Here is a 21,240-nt window from a genome sequence, read left to right on the forward strand (position 1 = left end):
ACCTTTGGGTGGAATCTCCAAGACAGCGGGGTAGAAACGTAGGACTTCCACTGTTCCTTGCTGCAGTGCAAGTCCCTCCATGCAGTGCAGACGAGTAAGGCTTGGGTATGACCATACCATACTGGGTGACTCCATCACCATAGCAGCCTCCTGGCATCATATGGGCAAGATCACGTAGATAAATTGGCCTGAAACCCTCTGCTATGAATGATGTATTCAGAGTTACTGACCCAAACCTCTTAATGATGTGGATTCCTTGAGTGGGGCTGTAAAGACACCGTGCTTTTAGCCATCTCCAAGATCTGTGGTCTACGAAGCAATGTAGATCCACCCAGCATAACCGTTGCACTCTGAAAGCTCTTTCTTGTTTTAACACCCCTCCAAGATGGCTTGTGCAAATGCTAGAGGATTACTACTCATCTCAGCCTCACTGGTTCGGTAAAGTACCTAGTACTTGTCAAGGCCTGTGAAAATAGCGTACAAAAATGTCAACACTCGCTTTTATTAAGGAGAGTTTTTTTTCTCAAACAAGGTTGAGTTTAGATTTTCTGTCTAAACTGCTCTTTGTGGTTTTAGTTGTTTGGGGTTTTTTATAGAAAATGGTGATAAGGAGGGCAGTGGAGGGTCGATCAAGGGCTGGAAAAAAGAAGATTTTCCACAAAGTGAGTTAGATTCCCATAAAAAACTTGGATTTATTCATTGATAAAACTAATATCCAAATACCAACTGATCTTTTGTCCTTTTTTTTTTAAGCTGAAATCAAAATATATTGATTTAGGGTGTTCCTAGAGAGCTTAGGAGAGCTGGGGTTTTGTTGCCTGACCTCCTCATTTTAATTAGACCATGATCCCCTCTTGGATTTAAGTCCCATGGTGCGCCCTGCTCAGAGATTCCCTCTGTGTGCTGTCAAAGAGAAAAGCCATGAACTAATTGCCAACTTAAAATACGTTTTTGAATTAACATCTCTGTGATTTCAATGAGAACACTAAGTTTTTACTTGCCGAAACACAATGTCGAGCTTCCTCAAAAGCAAACCAATTTCCAGGCCAGTTCTGTCCTCAGATTTCATACTCACCACCTCAGAGCCGATGTTTAACTGAACATTAGTCATTCTTGTTCCGCAAGATTATAACCGTGTAGCTGTCTCTGCAAGTGTCGAATCAGACTCCTTCCTGCATGAACTTTTCCCTTGTGTGACTGTAACCTGGTTTTGGACTGATCCAAGCTCTATTGCAACCGGACACGTTCTTTACTCACATCGGTGGTATTTGGGTCATGTGCTCTACTGGATGTGATTTTTAAAGGGTGAAGGGGATTTTTTGAGAGAATGGAGTAGGACAATTACCTTGTCTCACCAAGAAAGTCAGTAACAGCTCAGTGATGGTGTATTTAGGAATGCATGTTGTCAGCTCGTTGAAAGACCTGTTTTGTCTCTTTCCTTCACGTTAGCAAACAGCGTTCTATGGCACAGTCAAGACCGGCTACACCATTGGACATACCTTATCGCTCATTGCTCTCACGGCTGCCATGATCATTTTATGTCTCTTCAGGTAAGACTATGAGCAAAAAAAAAAAGCATAGGTAAGGGGATGACTCAAAGGACATAGTGGCTGTTTAAGTTAAAGGCTTTGAGTGTTACAGATGGATGCAAAAGACTTCTCTCAAGTCTCAGTGGGACAGGGGAGGCAAGTTCCTCCATCTTTTGGTACCACTGTTTTCTGGTACGTGATTTGTGGCCTTTGTGTGAGAGTTGTAACCCCAATCCAATTACTATGTGGGAGTCATCTCACTAAATGTAGATTACTGTGTATTAGACCTCTGTATTAGAGGTCGTTATGCCATGATCTTATTATAGTCCACAAAGACCTAGTCAGTATGGTATACAGGGATAATCTGAATGATGAATTTCTACTAAAGTAGGTGTTCAGAATGGTACAGCTGAATCACACCCCAAAGTTACCTCCCAAAGCCTATTTCAGAAGCGCTTCCTGCTATAACTGTGGCAAGACATAGACACCCAGAGTCACTTTAGATGTGCTGGAGCCTCTGAGATGTGCGCAAGGGTAGCAGATACGATGCAGGACCTTCAGGAGACCCAGGCCCTCCTGGATTGATGGGCAGATGCTCTACAGCATATCAGATGGCATTAGATGCCTCGATTGCAGCCAATGAATAAATCCTCAGTCTATTTTTTATAATAGATTCAAGCATCTAAATTTGGGTGCCTCCAATGAAGAAGTCTGCATATAAGGTAATCTCCTATTATAATGTTATTTATGTATAGGGAGAACAGCATAAAGCAGACCTCCATGAGATGGAAGAAGCTTCTAGATGTGATTCCATCTCCTCATGCCACTCTCCAGTGGCTTCCCTGAAATGCATTACGCGGTTGTCCAATTTATGACAGTCTGGTCCAGACATCATCACCAAATCAAGCTGTAGGAAACAGCAGACGTTCTAGGGTAATTCTCACACTTGCACCACGACTGGCCTCGCCCTTCAGGATCTTTACACTGCTCAGCACACACGATCTCTCCACTCCTCTTCAAGAGTGAATCAGACACACGTGCAAATTATCTCATCTCAACAAGGTACAAGGTGCTAGCCAAGCTGGTGAAACTGTTGGGGTTCGTGCTCTTCATCTGTTGGAAACAGCGTAATTTGACTTGCTTCGCCTGCAAGTACAGAGGGCTCAGCTCAGTCACATTATCGTGCCATAGTCAGAGATTAAGAGCATAAACTCTGCCGATGCACAGTGACTCATTAAGAGGTGGTAATTTGATCATGTTGCTGAGTGAGGTCTGTTGTGGTTCTGATGACTGTACAAAGTACCCATTTCCAGAGTATTAGGCCTTTCACTTTAGCTGATGTAAAGTCTCACTTGAAAAAAAAAAACACTGCTTGGTCAGAATTCATCTTCAAAATATTAGTGGGGAAGGGACCAAAAAACCCTGGTGGTGTTCTCAACATTATCATTGATAACTAGTCATTTTTAATTGAAAATACAGTTCATATTGCTCCAGAAAGCCTGTAATATGTGTCAATCTTGGCAGCAGCTGCTAAGATTTTTTTTATCTTCATGAAGAAACATTTCACTTTGAAAAGAATTATTGCAGTACAAAGATTCTGTAGAAAACAGACCGTTATGATGAGCACGGTTTCTCAGTCAAAAACATTTCTTTTCCAGTGGAGAGCAGTGTGATGGACCTGTTTTCTGTCATTCTGTATTTTGATCTTTTTTTCTGAGAACTGGAAGAGCAGCAACACTGCTGCAGATGTATGGATTGCCATATGTTTTGTGGATGTAAAAAGGCTCAAGTGGATTTGTGGTGATTTACATCAGAACATAGTTTGTCTCAGAGTTTCTAGTGTTTAATTGTAAGTCTGTATCTTGGCAGAAGAAGCATGTAAATAGATAAATAATGCTTTTGAGAAGCCTCACTGTTCAGAAATGTTGTTTCCTCTCTTCCCAACAGAAAACTACACTGTACTCGAAATTATATCCATATGCACCTCTTCATGTCCTTCATCATGAGAGCTATCGCGGTCTTCATAAAAGACGTCATCCTGTTTGAAAGCGGAGAATCTGAACACTGCTTTGTGAGTTCAGTAAGTAGCCGTGTACATTGAAGTTTCCACCTTATTCTGTTGCCCCTCTTAAACAATGCACCAAAAATTACCTCGCACGTGCACGTGAGACAGTACTTTGGGAGGATTTCAATTTTTCTTCTGGTTTGAAGGAAACGAGAACATGATTGCTGAATTTGAACTTGTATGGAAAAGGCATAAAATAAAATAGCAAGGTCAAAAGTTTATAGGCATCTGGTCCCTTCTGAGGTCAAACCCACAACTGGGGCTCTACAAGATTTTGGGGCTCCTGTCAGATGTGTGTCTGTCACCCAGTCCCATGCTAATTTCTTGAATATCTGGTCAAAGGAGACTTGCAGTCCTGTGTTAGGGATTCAGTAAAACCTTTCTCTTCAGTGAGAGCCGGGGGTCAGATCCAGATTCACATAACTAGGTAACTGTGGGGTGAGAACCTGTACATGAGCTATGTGTGTAAAGTGCAGCCATAGTCAGTCGAGCTCTAATATACTCACTGGAATCTGGAGAGCTGCTCACCTTGCTTTGAAGAAGGCACCTGCATTTGGATGGCTCCTCTGCTTACACTGACCAAATCTCTGCAGGAGTTTAGGTGGGAAATCTATGTGTAGACATCGTTGTCTATTTTCCTTCTGCATTGGTATCCCAAGCTAGCTGTCTGCAACTGCGAGATTTCCCCACTGGGATGATAAATGAGGGGAAAAAAGGAGTTGGGATATTTTTTTCCACTTTCAAACTCAGTGTTACCAGCTGGAGCGAACGTTAAGGAGGGAGAAGAGCTGTTTATCTAAAGGCCATATTGACCTAAGAGGGCACTGGTCATGAATAAGTTTAGGCAGGAAATTGAAATCACCAAAATAAAGAGATGTGATCAGAAGTCAGCAAAATAAAAAAAAAAAAAAAAAAGAAAAAGAAAAAGGAACCCTCCATAATAAATTCATAATGTTAGATGAGCTGCTTGCTGGTAATAGCAGGGGACTGGGTGCAGCAGTCCAGCAGATCCCTTCTGGACCTGTTTTTTTATGTCATACAGCACCAGAAAAAGACTCTCTTTTCTCTTTCATCCAACCAATTTCTTCCTTCCCTTCTGGCTTTTCTTTATCTTTACCCCAAGTCCTGTCCCTGCTGTTACAATGACCTTTCTGCTTGAGCAGCTCTCAGCTGATATCAAAGAGCAGCCTGCTCCCAGCTTATCCCCAAGAACTGTCGGCAACATGGCACGTTCCCGTTGCAGTGACTCTGGGGGTTTTTTCCCCTTTGTGGCTCACTGGGATCTGTGTTCTCTAGGAATGGGGTTTTATTGTGAAGGTCCGTGAATGGCTAGAACGAGAAATAAACTGGAATAAACAATTGCCCGGTGTGTGCTGCCACAGATAACTGCCAAAGCTAATTGGCAGAGGAGCCAAGAACTTGATGAGCCGTGGAGTTTGAACTAACCTCTCACCCCTGCAGTCGTTTGCACTGGGTCATGACTGAGGCATGACTGCAGAAAGCTGTGTGAGAAGTGTTTGCTTCAACCGTCCATCCAGAAGCACTTCTGTATGTAAATACAGGACTTTCTCCTGCAGAATCTGCAGCTTCTGGAAGCCAGTGTGCTTTCAGGCAGACCCGTGGCCGTCACCATTGTGTGTGTTTCTCCCTGACAGGATTTTCATGTTGAATGCCAGGGTGAGTGGCTGGATGATAAATAAGCGTTATAAAAATATGTGGAACAAATCTGTCTCCACCCCACTAGGCTGAGCATGCCCCTTGCAAATCTGCACCCGTCTTCACCCAACATTTTGGACAACCTTTTAGGTTATAGGGGAAAAATACCTACATGAAATGCCCTCAAAATACCTCTCCTAATACTCATCTGTTTGCAGAAATGTTTATAAAATCTATTGCAGTTACATGGGTTTGATTGGGTTAGGTTAGCTTGAGTTAGGTTAAATAACTGGTTTGTTTGTTCTTTGAACTTGCAGGGTAAAGTTTTGACGTGGAAGACGTGGGTACTAGTTCATATACCCAGGGGCCTGATACACAATTTACTGAAGGTTTTGTGTATAATGGCTAGGTATGGCCTTGAGCTCATTCATCCTGAGGAAATATTTGAACAAACAGTTCAATTTACTGAATGCTCTCACCGCTATGCTGTTTTATAAGAGGGCTAAACCAAAGGAATAACAGTGTTTCATTAGAGAAAATACTGCACTAAGTTCCTTGAAGGAAAAAAGGATAAAGGCACCCCCCTTCCAGAACAGACTCAGGGCTATAAAATCCAGATGAACAGAGACCTCTCCCAGCATTTCTAATGAAAGGACCAAATTCGTGAATTTGGCATTACCTGTTGCAGTAAGGAAACTTAGAATTATGTTTTATGCACCAGCCACACAAAAATATTTTAAGCTCTCCACCGACAAACGTGTCAATGCTCTAATCAAGTAGGAACTGCACAACATGTAGGTGTATATGTAATTGAAAAATACTTGTTCATAGAGTTTGCCACAATAACATTTTTACTTCATTTTGTCTGGTGTGGGAGACCTCAGTTACGGTGTTAACTCTATGCCGTTTTAAACTCAAATAGTTTTGGATTACCACCGAGTTCGACATAAGTACCCTGAAAGATGAAGTTTGTTGGGCATTTCTGTGGGCCACAGAGCCTGAGAATGAGGCAGTAAGCATTTCAGGGCCAAAGCAGCCAAAATACGTGTGGTGAGCATCACTGAGCCGTCATTTGAGCCAGAACAAGCACCACACACTGAGTGATGTTTACAGAATCATGTGTGGCACCTGTAGCCTCCTTGAATTCCTTGGTCCTTTTTTCTTGAGAAACTCAGTCCATGGGGAAAATTTCTTGCTGCTTGGATGAAAAATTCAGACTGTTTTTATGGGGCAGAAACACTGCGTTGGCAAGGAAGGCTTGTTTTCATAAATGAAGGTAGCAGGCTTAAATGATCATTGACTCCAGGACCTGCACAAGGTGGCCCAGGCTCTTTGGCCCACACTAAGGAAACTCGGTAGGTTTACGAATGTCCCTCGGGCCTTCTCCTCTCTACAGCTGCCCAAATCAGTCAGGGTTGCTCTTAGGCACAATGGGGATCCCTTGGCTCATGCAGCAGCATGTAGACTGACCTTCAAAGAAGGCTGGCCTTCAGATAGCCCACTGTGGGATTTTCCAGGAAACAAAGCATTGTAGGAACCTCAGATTTTCTAGCGGGGTAGAAACAGCAGAGGAATCTGATGGCCACATATATGCACAGCTTATCGCCCAAGGTACCAACAGTCATTAGTAAACCAAAACCACTTTCTCGCTGTCATGCCTTCAGTCATAAAGTATGTCTGGAATTATGGGTAACTGAATCATCCTGTTGGCTTAAAATGCTTAAAAATAGGCATATACTCAAGTGTGTTAGTCAGTCTGGGCTTCAAGCACTCAGATGTAGAGATGATCAGGCTAGGAGGGGTCTGTGAAATCACCCACTCCGACTTCTTCAATAGCTATTGGCTTTGTTTTGTTCAGAATACGTTCTGTTTCAGTAATAGGTCATTTCTGATGGAAAACTTGCCACACGTGGCTTTATTGCATCCAACGATTACTCATACTGCAAGAAAAATTGTGCTACTTTCCAGCCTGTATTTGCCTGCATTCTTCTGGGGTTTTTTTTCACTGCCACACTTAAGAGGCCTCCTTATAAGATTTAGTTTTTCACATTACCTTTCTTAGGCCTAGTGACCTTCCATCTTGGCATTCTCATGCTTTGTCTTCTGCATTCCTTCCCTCCTTGGAGAACACCCCCTGAAATCCAGTAGCCAAAACAGCAAACCAGGTAGAAGGATTGAACTGACTGAATTATCGTTTCATTTTTGTGTTTTTGTGGATAGGTTTTGATATAGTTTCATTGCTGTGATATCTGAATAGCATAATGATGAACCATTTACATTTCCAGCCTGGCTGAAGACAAAGAAGCCAATAAATAATTTTGATATAAACAAAGATCAGGATCTACGGATTGAATTCAGGCTGACTTTTTCTGAACTCTGCAAATTTGCCTTTGCTGAGGATTCAGACAAGGGAGACTTGATCGTTTATCTTTCTCCTTTTGCATTCCAGTAAGACAATCAAATTCTAAGAAAAATTTTTTCTTTGCAAGGGGTGCGGGATGGTGGGACTTCTAGCAATTGTGAACATACACACATAACTCATATTTTCAGTGTGAAAAATTGTGGTTTTTCACATGAGCTTCCTCAGGCCAGATTGATTATAGCTACAGGCCCCTAAATGAACTCTGTCTATGGAAGTTGAAGACAGACACATTTTCTTTTCCAGTGCACCTCCCCCTGAGGCTACTCAGATCCACATAGGATCCTCAGATCTTAGTGGGCAGGTCGCTGGAGAAAGGGAGGAGTAGAAGCATTTTTATGCACTCGTGTAAAAGTGAGGTGAATGTTAGAGACTCGGCCCTTTCATTGGGTTACATCCTCTGGGAAAAACATCGACTCCCACCTACACAGAGGAGGGATGAGCTCTTCTTAGCAGCACAGACCAGCATCTGCTGAACTTTGGCTGACTGGCTTGGGGGGAACAGCCTGGCAGAACTCTGTCTGAACACAATGTGAATCTTGCCCTTGACTTAATTGGAGTTGGATTAGTCTCCAAAATGTGTAAATACGTCAGCTGACGCTTTTTCGGTAGCTCAGCCCATTCCTGCAGAATTGTACTTCATCCACTGAGCTCAGTGGGACCACCCAGGCACAGAGGTGCTGCCAGAGATAAGGAAATGCGTTACCCTCTGTCTTGCCGTGGAGATGAGGCCCAGCGTGAAATGAGGTTCACCTTGTTTTGCTCAGCTATGTAGGGTGAAGGAGACTCTCACTCTTCCCACCTAAAAGGCATTGGCCACATTTGGTTTTCATCCCAAGGAGCAAAGAAAAATCATTGCTCATGTAAAGTAAGTTTCTCACTGTGCTCTTCCACTCATGTCTGACCTGAACCACCTTACCCTGTCCACAAACGCCTGTGAAACCCAGCTGAATGGTTTCCTGTTGGCTTCAGGAGATGGGTGTTGCAAACAACTGGCTTCTGTTCTTTCTGAGCTTTTTGACAGTGTTTTATTTCTACTTTGAATTCTTCTGAAGAACTCTATGATGTTGCTGTCACAATACAAACCTAACACACCCAGCCCCTTGGTCTACCTTTTCACCATCAGGTAAGATAAAGACATTTGCATCTGCCAGACAACTTCTGTGGCATATTATCCCCATATCTGCTGATGTCTCCGTATCTGCTGATCACTGCTGCAATCCGAATTTTACAGCAAAACAAATGATAGAGGGGAAGGAACAACAAAAAAAAAAAAAAATAAGGCAAACTAGAGAAAGCTCCTGTAAATGATACAAAGAAATAAAAAACAACAGAAAGCAAGCAAGAGGAAGGAATGTGGGCAATGTATGTTTGCCAATTCTGTTTCAAATATCACAGCAGCACTTTAAGGTTCACTTCACTGAAGGTATTGAGGCACTTCTAGAAAGGACCAGGAAAATGGAGAGGAGACTGGGAGAGATGAAGAAACAAAGAGGCTACAGCTACATTCCTTAATTAACAGAGGCCTTAACAGTGAAAATATTACCTGAAAGTACAAAATAAAAATACAAAAATAATGCCTCAACTATGCTTTCAAAAAGCAGTGCCAGAGTTAAATTAAGGATTCAGCAGCAAGTTCAGTGAATGAAGGGTGTGTGAAGCTGAAGATGAAACATCATCATTTTGAGAAAGAGAGGCAATGAATGGCAGTGGGGGATGAAGCTAGGCACTTGGTGTGTGGTCCTGGAAGCACGCCAGGCTAGGGAGTGAGGAAGGTTTGTGCCACGGGATTGGGATTCTGCTTTAGAAAGATGGGCTTTGCAGTAAAAGGTGGGAGAAGCAGGGGAAGGGGGCTGTATTTCAGCTGTGGGTTGGTCAACATGGGCATCCCTACACAGAAGAGAAACAGGATATTCACTGATTAGTCCCACCGCAGAGTCGACAGAAAGCAATAGAGGGAGAGCTTGATGGGAGCTCCCTCTGGAGCTGGCCACAGGTCAGGCCCACAGAGCATGGATGAAGTGATCCATTCTTCCAAGGAAAAGGATCGGATCCTAGATACTTTCTGCTTTTGGACTGTTCAGCTGAAGCAACCCTTGAGATGGTCTGGACCATGGAGACCAAGCTTTAACGTGTTTTTACACAGTTTTGCTTGATGAGTTATCACCTTGCCTTCTCCTTTGCTCCTGGAAATAACCTAGGAGTGAAAGCAGAAAGTCAGACTGTGGAAGAGCTTTGGAGCAGGAACTTTCTTTGCCTAAGTGACTCTATCATGCCTGACACAGCAGTACCCCGGTCATGGACTGGCACCCTAAAGCAATGCAGTATTGCCAATAAAGAAAGAAAATTTGATAAGCGAGGGGAAGGGCATTAGTAAAACTCTGATCACCTTCTGTCTTTAGATACTGCCTTGTGGTTGACTTGCCTTATTACTAAAGATGTGTTCAGAAGTGCCATTATTCTGCAATTGATGAGCATGAAATAGGGACAGTTACCCTGTTTACCAAGATAATTCTATTTTTACATCTAAGCTGAACTCTGAGTCATCTGACGCAGAGGCTAGACCAGCTAGAGCTAATCACCGTCTTAAAAATACTCGCAAGACTGCCCCCAAAAATCAAACAAGTATTCCTAAGAGACAAAATAGAAAGGCCGAGGCCCTCAAAGACTGACAGTTACATAACCCCTGTTAAAATCAGCGGAAGAGAAATGCTTAAATAGCCTTGAGGATCACAGTCATGGGGCTTAAACTTGCTGCTTCTGTGAGGAAAAGCAGACATAAGAGCTTCCTACTGAATTCAACAGATAGCGTCGTATTTGAGGAAGCCTGTGTGGGAAGTGGGCAAGGCATAAAGTGCAGTCATGTGGACCACGTTTTTTGTTGGTGTAAACTGGTACGGCTCCATTTATTGTAATGAAGTTCTCAAGGTTTCCGCAAGTGGAAGATCCAGCCCTGCCATGTTTTGTGGTGTGGCAAGCACATAAAATAGAGGTTGTCTCATGTAACTTCCACATTAGCAGAGACAGACTTTTAAATGTCTTGCCATTTTCAACTGGCTTTCAGCTGGCATTAAAGAGGTGAAAGGCCAATGGAACTTTGGGGACCCTATGGGTTAAGCTATTGCTAGAGAAATAACACTCTCAGGTTCAGTAGTGGCCCAGCCTTGGTGTAAGTGGAAGTGGTGGCACAGGAAAGAGAGATGGAGCTCAATAGCTTCTTCTAATGTCTCCATCCTTCCACAGTCTTGATGGGAGCAGGCAAGACTTAGCTTGCTGAAATTGTGTGTGCATGTGTATGGCTGTATAGAACAGCTCATCAGTCTAGAAATAGCATTTCTGCTTTGTGGAAGCGGTAACAAATCAACAAGCTCAGACACAAATCCAGGTTATAATGGCTTAATAAATTGCCCAGTGACAGCTGACATGGAGTAAGTATTCCAGTGTGTGCTCTTTGGCAATGATGGGCGCATGAAAATGTAATGTATTGTGACCTAGAGGAAAGCGGGTTAAGATAAATTGAATTAATTTGCTATTGCCAAGGCTTAAGAGCACTCTTGCATAATGTTTCTGGGGCACCATTGATGCAGAGCAGCATGTTAACAGGGAAAATGAGTGTTGGAGGCCTCTTATCCCTGTGCCTGAGATAGATGGTGACCCTGAATTCAGTTACGTTGCTCTATCTGCTGTACTTTTTATAGGGTTAACACGCAGTTGAAGCCACTAGGGGCAGCAGGAGCTGAAGGGTCCATCATCAAGACATAAGATTACTATTCCCATGAAGGTCTTTTCTTTGTTATAATTCCTGATAGATGAGAAATTGCTTTAATCAAGGCTTTGAACTTGACGACTTAGGCCCTCACACACTGAAGGCTACGTGTCTCGATCATAAGCCACTTTATTTCTATCAAGGTGGCATTTTAAGAATTACTTTAGTCAAATTTCTTTAGTCATAGATACTGTTAGGTCCTCAACACGCAAAATTTCCCTGTATCTTCCAGGAAAATTTGCAGAGCCACCCACCAGCGTAGCAATTTATCATTTGAAATTACTTACTCATCAGACTCTGTGATAGAGAAGAAAGGAAGGAGTCAAAGGCACCCAACTGATTTAGGAGGAGATTTCTTGTTTGAATAGACCTCAGTTCCTTTTCATGGTAGAACACAAACCTTGTGGGGCTTTTTTGCCGGTAACCTGTTTGAATCTAGTCTACAACTGCAATTAAAATGAGGGAGGAAATAAAAGTGACGGCTTTTGGCCAGGCAGTCTTGTTTGTTTGTTTGTTTGTTTGTTTGTTTCTGTTGTTACACAAAAGGTTGAGTGTGCTAAGGGTGAGTTAGCACTTTTTCTGGTCCCTTTTTTTTTTGTGTCTCAGCAAATTGGTTTGACCTAGGGGCTCATTTTTGGAGGAACAGAATCACTCAGTAAGAAGCTGTTTTATTTCTGTCAACAATTTCTGTTGACATCATGCTGAATTTCTGCAAATTAGGCCTCCAGTACGAAGCCCGGTTGAAGTCAGCAGGGACATTGCTTCTGTAGGGTCAAGCCATTGCCCTGTGTAGCCAAATTGTCTCTGCAGAAGACTAGGTGCAGTAGCAGAAGGCTGAGATAACAAGTTGGTGTTCACGTGTTCAGTTTGCCAAGTCAGCTTCAGGAAATGTCTTCTCTACTGCAGTTTCTCTTGCAGGCGCTTGGATATGGCATGTTTTTCTGCTCATCTGTCAAAGCCAACTAAGTGGTGGAAAGATGATGCGTAAAAGCTGATAGGCTTGAGCATGGGAATAAGACATGAAATAGCCTGAGGCTATAAAGATACAACATTATATCTTAGCCATCTCCTCAGGAGACGTCCAAGCCAGGATCAACAGTCACTACTGAAAAAACACCTCTCCTCTCTCTGTGGAGGTGACTTGTAAAAGAAGGTTTCTCTAGCCTCTAGTTGGAGCAAAAAATCCCCACTTGAGTGGGCAAGAGAAGTTTTCTTTTTGTTTCCAGCAAACAATACGGGCTTGGGCAACAACTTCCTAGGGTAAAGCTCGTTGAATATACCCACCTTTCCTTTCTTAACAGAGGCAGTAATACCTAGGCCAGTACAGTATATCCACTCCTCCCGTCAACAGTTTTTTCTCTCAGTGAGTAACCAACCTTATAAGAAATAAGTCTTAATCCTTGTAAGAATAACTCTTAAGAAAGACAACTGAGGTGCTGGAGCGCATCCAAGGAAGAGCAACAAAGCTGGTGAAGGGTCTAGAGCACAAGTCTTACGAGGAATGGCTGAGGGAACTGGGGGTGTTCAGCTTGGAGAAGAGGAGGCTGAGGGGAGACCTGATCGCTCTTTACAGCTACCTGAAAGGAGGTTATGGTGAGGTGGGGGTCAGTCTCTTCTCCCAAGTAACAAGCAACAGGACAAGACGAAGTGGCCTGAAGTTGTGCCAGGGGAGGTTTAGATTGGACATTAGGAAAAATTTCATCACCAAAAGGGTTGTCAAGCATTGGAACAGGCTGCCCAGGGGAGCAGTGGAGTCACCATCCCTGGAGGTATTTAAAGGATGTGTAGACATGGGACCTAAACGACTTAGGGATGTGGTTTAGCGGTGGACATGGCAGTGTTAGGTTAAAGTTGGACTCAATTATCTTAAAGGTCTTTTCCAACCTAAATGATTCTATAAAATTAAAGTAAAGTTAAAAGCAGAGAGAAATGCCCCATGAAAAACAAAAACATGTATTTGGAAACTAAGTCTATCCTGACATCTCCATGCAACATGCACAGAAATTAATGGACAGGGCATAGCTATGAGCAGTGCTGTACAATATTTAGGTTATAAAATGATTGGGATTTGTCTGTTGTATGAATTCGGGTGCCATGATAGCAAGATGGGGAATTAGTCATACCGTCTAATCTTGTAAACAGAGCAATTATTTGGTTATTGCATCATCGTTACAGATTACATTATACTTTGGCTGAGGTGGACATCTCAACGGAAGAAGAGCTGGGATGGGATTCGATCTGATTTAGGCATATGGGGTGGGAGTCAGCTCAAGACTGAGACTCCTGAATTTAGTTATGATTATGAGATGAGTGTCTAAAATGGCACTATAGTTATGGAGATGTAGGGTTAGGGCCAGTCCCTGTGCTTGAAGACCTTAATTTCAGCATCACCAAGGCGGCTAGTGCTTGCTCAGGGCTACCTCATCTTCCAGGTGTGCCCCAGCAACATGATCTTCAGTGTGATCGATAAAAGGCTTTTAAATAAGGTCAAGGAAGCCTCCTTGACTAGGCTGAGGAGAAGAGCAGCTGTTGCTGTGGGCAAATTCAGTATGAGTCACTCAGCAGCTAACCCTTCAGATAGGTCATGTCTTCTGGGCAACATTAAAGAAAAGCACTGGATAAATCTGTCACTGAGAAATTGAGTTTTCATCTGTCTTCTGTTGAAGAGGCCTGCGGAAATCTCTGTGTAAATCTCTTCCTCCTGCATCAGTGGTGGTAGCCCAAGTAAAAGGACCTAAGTACCTTAAAGGGGATTTTGAGGCCTCCAGGTTTCATGATTGATTGAGGCAAATCTGAGCCCACGCTTTTGCCAAAGGCACTGGGGACTGGGCTGAAGGCTCTGTCCCAACATCATAAATAATGCCAGGAGCTGCAGCATTGCCCAGGGTTGCATGTGAGGTCTTAAATACATCTTTAAGCTGACTTAAATATGCCTTGGTGCCCTGCCACAAAATTTCCGCATCACAGGAGGCTGCAGAGTTCGAGGTTATGAGCGGGGAACAGGGGGTCTGCACAGGGGTCACATCCATGTACAGGAGAGGTCATGCACGGGGAGGGACAGGTCAGGTCTCGTGGTGGGGATTCCTGTGATTGGGGCAACAAGACTCAGGCAGACTGTTTATGTCACAATGTATGCCCAGGCCAGCTGCGCTGGGTCGGGTGGGAGTATGATCAGTCACTTGCCCCTTTATGCTTCTTTTCATCTAAATCCTCCTTTGACCCAAGGCCTAAACCTGTAACACACCATATCCCCAATAAAGAAGACAAGGGAGACTTGTGTTAGGACAGTGATGCTCTGTGATGCACCGCAGCAATTCTGTGGAGTTGGCCTTTTTTTTTGTTGAGTTTTATTGCATTCACAGGAGAGTGATGCATGCGTATGTGTTGGGTGTGTGTCTACCTCCCTCAAAACCTCAGACCAGCTCCTGTCCGACTAAGCTGCTTATACTGAGCTAGATAAATTCAGGAGCTGGTCAAGATTGACAATCCTTAGCAGTTATTAATGAGTAAGGATACCTCAAGCAGAGTTATTATCACTGAGGAGTATGACATTTGTGTATTAATGCAATGACAGATTCAGCTCTGAATTAATTACTGCCTCCAGCATCTGAACTGTGTTTTTCTAGGTGAGTCATCTGGTCACTGCATCAGTTTTAGGAGAAAGATGTTTTTCTCAGGCCCAACATTATTTGAAAGTATAAAGTGCTACTGGGCGCAGGGAAGAGGCCTGGTAGGGTTATTGCTCAGTCTTGTTTTTCCAACCCTCATGTCTCTTCTCTTTGCCTCTTTCTCAGAAACTCTGGTTGCATCTTAAGTGCACTCTTCCTATGATCTGACAAAGTGGGCTGTGTTTTGCACAGCAGCCGCAGCACAAGTATGCTGTGCTGGCTGTGGGTAGCTGTTGCTTTTCCCACCATTCTATAAAGCTCTGAACTTGACCCACTATTGACACCCTAAAATTTTTGGCCAGCTTCTCAACTAAGCACATTTCAACGTCACACCAGCTTTCTGACCAACCACGTCTTCGTCCCTGCTCATCCATCTCCTTATTGAAAGGACAGTGTACATTCCTAAGTGTCAACAGCTCATTAAATATTTGCCCTAAAATGACTGCAAGAAGTCCCCTTCTTTTTCAAAGCAAATGTGATATATTCTGCCTTCACTATTGCCTTGTTAGGCAATAAATAGGTGTATGCTCAGGGCAGCTCTGTCTCAGAGAGCAATAAATGCCCCTTATTTTGAAATGAAGTCGTTCCTGTGAGAGCCATAGGCCTGGTACATATCCTATCAAGCCTGTGTTCAAGGAATGCTAAATGCTCCATGACCAGCAGGTCAGTATTTTTCGAGCACTTCGTACAGGTGTGAATATCCATCTAAAATACAAAATAATAGGAATTATTTCAGGGATTTGTCTACATTGCAGGAAACCAGCCTTTCAGGACAGTAGTACAGTGCAAGATGTACGTTTTTTTCCCTGTCCTGCTATCTCAACAAGGATTCTCCATAAAGGGCAGACTTCTGCCATCTTATACCCCTTAAAATGCCTGTGAGTATCCCGAAGGTCTCCCCAGGAAAACCCCATCCTTCTGGAGCAACAGCTACAATACTTGGCAGTGCCTAAAATGACACTAGCAGTCTACTTTTAAGCAGCTGACTCTTGTGCAGTGTCTCCTTTTCAGATAGTTCTCAGTTAAACAGTTGTAAATATAGATGCATAGGGAAGAGAGGGTTGGCCCAGACATGCCTCATCTCATCCTCAAGTAAACTACAATAGTCAAGATTAAATTTTCTCATTCACTATGAGGAATTTAAAGAGGAGCACAAAAGGGTTTGGTGGGGTCAAAAAGCTTTCTATGCCTCATTGGCTGGAGGCAGGATCCATCTCGGCAGTTAGTCACCAGCGGCACATGTGAAAAAGGAGGGGACCTTCATGGGAAAAGCAAATGGCCCACGTCTAATGGAGTCCCAAAGAGGAGGAGCAGAGAGGAGCCATGTGGGTAGATGTGCCACCTGCCAAGCCAAGGAAGACCATCTCACTGCAGCATCTCATGTGGACATGAGCAGGGCAGGATCCCTGAAGAAAGACAGGGAAATAAGCTGTTGTAAATGAGATAGTGGAAGGGGAGAGAATGGAAAAAGCAGTGCTGTAATGCTGCTTTTCCTGCTGAAAATGTCTTTTCTAAACATAGCCTGTATTAGTCTTTCAACACTGACACGTCATGAGGTCTGCTCTTTAGGAAAAAAAGTCTCCTATGACATGTAGCAGCTCATCTCTGCCTAGTGTCTGTCGTCTAAAGGGTAAACCATCTTATATAAATATGGATTTTATTTCCCAGCATTATAACAGCCATTCTGAGGCTAAATCCGATCGATCAGGAAAGCAGAGACCTATTACCAAGTGCTGCAGGTAATAAGGTCTCAAAAGCCAGGAAGGACAGTTTTCCAAATGATCACTGAGTTGGCTGTCAAAGAGAATTCAATGGAAGAACAACACTGCAGTCAACAGTGAAACTGCATCTCTTATAGAAATACCTGGTCTGGTTTAAACTTAGCTGGCTTAGGCAATAGTAGCAAGAAGCCCAGGCAGCGAAAAAATACCATGATTTAATTTGTAAGACAGGACACTGCATCCAAATCTGTTCCGGTGCAGGACATCCCCATGCTGGAGGGGATCCCTGGCTGCAACACGTTACTGCCATGTGCTCAAAATGGTGCATAAAAATAGCTCCAGGTAAAACAAAAAATGCCTGGGGTGGTAGCATGTGCTCAAATAGGCAAATATCCCTCAGCATGGAGCAGAGAATTGATCTGCTACAGGTCCCTCAGAGAAGAAGTTGACAAAACCCAGCTGCTGCCCACGTGCATGATCCACCTCAGCTCTGTGACAACCCACCACCATGTTAGGGAAGGAGGTAGGGCCAGAGACTGCCACAAAAGCAATGGTTGCCAATACCAGGAAAAGAGGTGGTGGATTTGGGCACTCAGGCTGGGGATCCTTGCCTGAGCATCTCTGTTAGGCAGAAATCACATGCACTTTTTGTGAGCAGCCCTTCCTGGTCCCGTAAAGTATTGCCGTTCCTCGTGACATGCTCCAGCCTCGTGTGTCTTCCATAGTTTCAATGCAGCCATCCAGAAAGGATTCCCCAGTGTTCAATCCCCAAAGCAAATACATGTTTGAGGAGCATGTGGTTGAGATGCATCAAAACTGCTCCCTTAAACCTTGTGTCTCACCTGTGAGCTCTTTCCTTAAGGCCAAATACTGGTAGAGTGAAACCATTAAAGAATTCAGCAGCCCCAGCAGGGCTGAGTACACTCACACCAGCAAATCCCCACTGGCTGCAGACACAACGAAGCGCTCAGGCTTTGGGCAGAAGAAACGAGGTGTGCCAATGTCACACAGCCATAGCCACACAAGAGCAGGGAGAAACAAAGAGCCATAGGGAGCGTGCTGCTGCATCCCCGGCCCTTGTCAGCTCAGCTCTGTGTCACCTTCCCTCCCTGGGAGTTAACTGCCTGCTCTGCCTCCACCTTCCCCCATCACCACCCTGCAGCAAGTGTCTGCTTATGCCATCTGCCTCACAGGAGGGAGCTGATGCGCGTGTGAACTGACTAGCAGGAGCCCATGAGGGTCCCCAGTGTGACATACTGGCGGGTGCGAGGGGAGGGTTGAATTAATTTTGAGTGATCAGTGGGGACAAGTCCCTCTCCAAAACATGTGGCTTCAAGAAAACACTTTCCACACTTCTCTTTTCAACCAATGTGTTTCATAGCAACTGTTTTCAGCAGGAGAGGGGAGCGGGGTGGGGGGTAGTGTGAGCTTGTCACTGGTGCAAATCAGTTATTGCTCTAAATTCAACATATTGCACGTGCAGAGCGCCAGGGAAGAGCCTCTAACCAGAGTGCGAGCAGCCAGATTCTCGTGCTCTTGCCCCGATAAGTGCAGCGTGTCACCCAAGCAGACTCACTGAAGGCAACGAGGCTGTTGCCGAATCGACATCTCAGGGATGCTTAGGCAGCGTGGATGCGTGTAATGATGCAACCAACGATCTCCTGTAAAGCTGCAGCTGGACCTGGATACATCACATGCTGGGGCAGTGGCCAGGGCTGACACACTTCTTAGGGCAGCTGATTTGTTTTCAGGTGTTTTGTGGTGTCAGAGAGAAATTTCCCTTTTTTTTTTTTTTTTTTCTTTTGTAAGGTGACTGTTCCCATCACCTGTGCTGCAGTGAAATCTTCACATAGCAAGTTACTGTGTTTAATTATTCATTTCCTTAAGAAAAACAATCCTCATTCCCTTTTCAAATCTCTCCCCTTCCAATGCAATCAAATCTGTCCATGCTCATTAGTGTTTACCCTGCTTCTCCTTCTTACACTTTATTTTAAAAGCATGTATCCCAGTCCTTTTCCTAACTGAGGATTCACAATTCGTCATAGACTTTCATTCTTGAAACCCCTGTCTCAAACTCCTTCAGGTTTTGCAATATCTACCAAGCCATGGAGTGAATACAAATGGACTTTGCTTTCAAGAGCTAATTAGCACAGATTTATTTATTTTCTTTTTTTACCCTGGAGGATCAGTTTATACAAGTCAGAGGCTTCATTTATATGGGTTTAGGGAGCCAAGTAATATTAGCCTACAGCCCCAGTGAGAATGATGGAGGGGACCATGACGTCCGAGTCACTCAGTGTCGTTCCTCAAGATCCTGACTTTAGTGCCAAAAATAGCATAAGAAATTCCCACCCATTCTTGTTTACCCTCCAGTGCAGATCGCTTCCATCATGCTGAAGCAAGAGTTTGTTGGCTGCATGATAAACCAGTCACTGAGTTGGTCTCAGTTCAAAGTAGCGCCTTTTTGGAGGTTCTTCTGAACCAGTGCAGTGGTTTGCTTCACAGCTCAGCCCCACGAACCCACGCCTGGCAGAGCAGAGAGGCTGGTGATTGCACATCAGGGCAGGACCTTCTCGCATCCTCTGCCGCTAAGCCAGCTTCCCACAGATGTACCTCCAAAATGTACAGAGAGCAGCACCACCACTCTGGTAAGGATCATGGTCCAGCATATTAGTTTGTCACTACTCAGAAGGGTTTCCAAGCTCAAGTGCATCTTCAGGCTCACACAGTCGAACAGCATCCAGACCTGAGCTGACTCTCCCAAGGAGGCACCCTGCACTCTCCATGCAGGGGTTAATGTGTGTCAAGCATGTCCACCCCAAGCAAGCTTGGTAGAGATTTCAGCTTTTTACCGTAGAGCTCATTCCATAAGGGCTTCGGATGATGCCGAAAGCAATCCCAGAGGTACACACAGAGCAAGGTTTACTGGCAATTTGGTGTCTTTGCTATGGAAACATGCTGCAGTTCACCACTGTTCCTTTCTTCTCTTCCAGGTAGGCTGCAAAGCCATGATGGTTTTCTTCCAGTACTGCGTCATGGCCAACTTCTTCTGGCTCCTGGTGGAGGGGTTGTATCTTCACACCCTGTTAGTCATCTCGTTCTTTTCAGAGAGGAAGTACTTTTGGTGGTACATCTTGATTGGCTGGGGTACGCATCTTCTCAAAACTGAATTGCCAAGAGGTGATCCTGACGGGCATTTCTAACAGCAATTTAATCCACAAACCTGGGGGCTCAGGCAGGGCAGAGGTGTAGGACACGTGTTACCTTGCTGCCAAGAATCGTTAGTGCAACCAGGAGCAAGATCAGGCGATGACCAGAGGAGTTTAACAGCATCAGCCTAAATTTTCAAAGGTGTTTATGAACTTAGTTTATGCTACATTAATTGGTAGTTGAGCACCTCAGTGTCTTTAAGGACTGTGGGCCTGAAGAAACTCCTCATCACTTTTATAGGCATTTAGTCCTTTAATCCTGACTGGGATCCCAAAGTTGATATCCTGCGTTGACCTTAAACTGCAAGGATGGATCCCAGCAAAGCAGGACTCCTGGACTGAACCAGCCACTGCAGTCTGTCGCTCTCCCCTTGTCTTACTGAGTTCAGGCCAGCTAGCTATCCTGAGATCCCATCGCCTGTGTGCTGATGCCGATAACCTTCTGCTTACTGCATTTGTGATTTCTCCAGCTTTAATGTGAATCTAGTCTCTAACACATAAAATAAAATAAAATAAAATAAAATAAAATAAAATAAAATAAAATAAAATAAAATAAAATAAAATAAAGAAAATGCCAAGGAAGGCAGAATTAAACACTTCACAAAGTAACTCAGCTGAATTGCTAACTTATGCAAATTAACCCTACCAGAAACAGAGATGCCTTTTCCCCTTTAAGCCATTTAGCTGAAGATTTCTGTATAAGGAAGAAAAATGGCTTTCTATTGCCTGCTCTCAGTAGCTGAAACTGAGAAATAATTAGAGCGGCGAAGAATCTTGAAAAGAAAAGAAAAAATGAAATTGTGTCATGGACAGGGGTATGCCTGGACTCGGGATTTGTTCAGTTAGCCGTGGAGTAACTTCCATCGAAAGTGACAGGAGTTACGCTTGGGTTCACACTTCAGAAGAGAGACAATTCTCGTGCTATAAGCGTAAGAGGAGATGATGTTAGCAGGCCTTGTTTCAGATGCAGTTAATCAGGTCAGACCTTCTTTAAACCTGCCTTCCTTTCAGCGCAGTAGAGCTGGCAGATTTTAAATAAAAATGTATGAAGCTAATGGTTTTAAATCAGAGGAAATCTCTTGCACTTGTAATGTATTCTGAGATTGCTTGGGTGAGGAAGGGCAATTCAAGAAAATGACAGGTGCTTGAAGGATCTTTTGGCCTTTCAGTCATCTCTCATTTGCAAGAGCATCAGTGATGGATATCT

At 43.9% G+C, this 21,240-nt stretch overlaps 1 protein-coding gene across 1 annotated transcript in view; it reads left to right on the forward strand.

Annotated features, from left to right (window-relative positions):
- Window positions 1–21,240, forward strand: part of LOC104342673 (vasoactive intestinal polypeptide receptor) — a 108,538-nt gene that overhangs the window by 72,810 nt on the left and 14,488 nt on the right. The window contains exons 5-7 of the mRNA XM_086467336.1: window positions 1,450–1,550; window positions 3,477–3,609; window positions 19,818–19,971. Coding sequence (XP_086323462.1) covers window positions 1,450–1,550; window positions 3,477–3,609; window positions 19,818–19,971 — 388 coding nt within the window. The remainder of the gene's footprint in view (window positions 1–1,449; window positions 1,551–3,476; window positions 3,610–19,817; window positions 19,972–21,240) is intronic.

This window comes from Leptosomus discolor, chromosome 6 (assembly GCF_034619465.1).
Source record: "Leptosomus discolor isolate bLepDis1 chromosome 6, bLepDis1.hap2, whole genome shotgun sequence".
Taxonomy (NCBI): domain Eukaryota; kingdom Metazoa; phylum Chordata; class Aves; order Leptosomiformes; family Leptosomidae; genus Leptosomus; species Leptosomus discolor.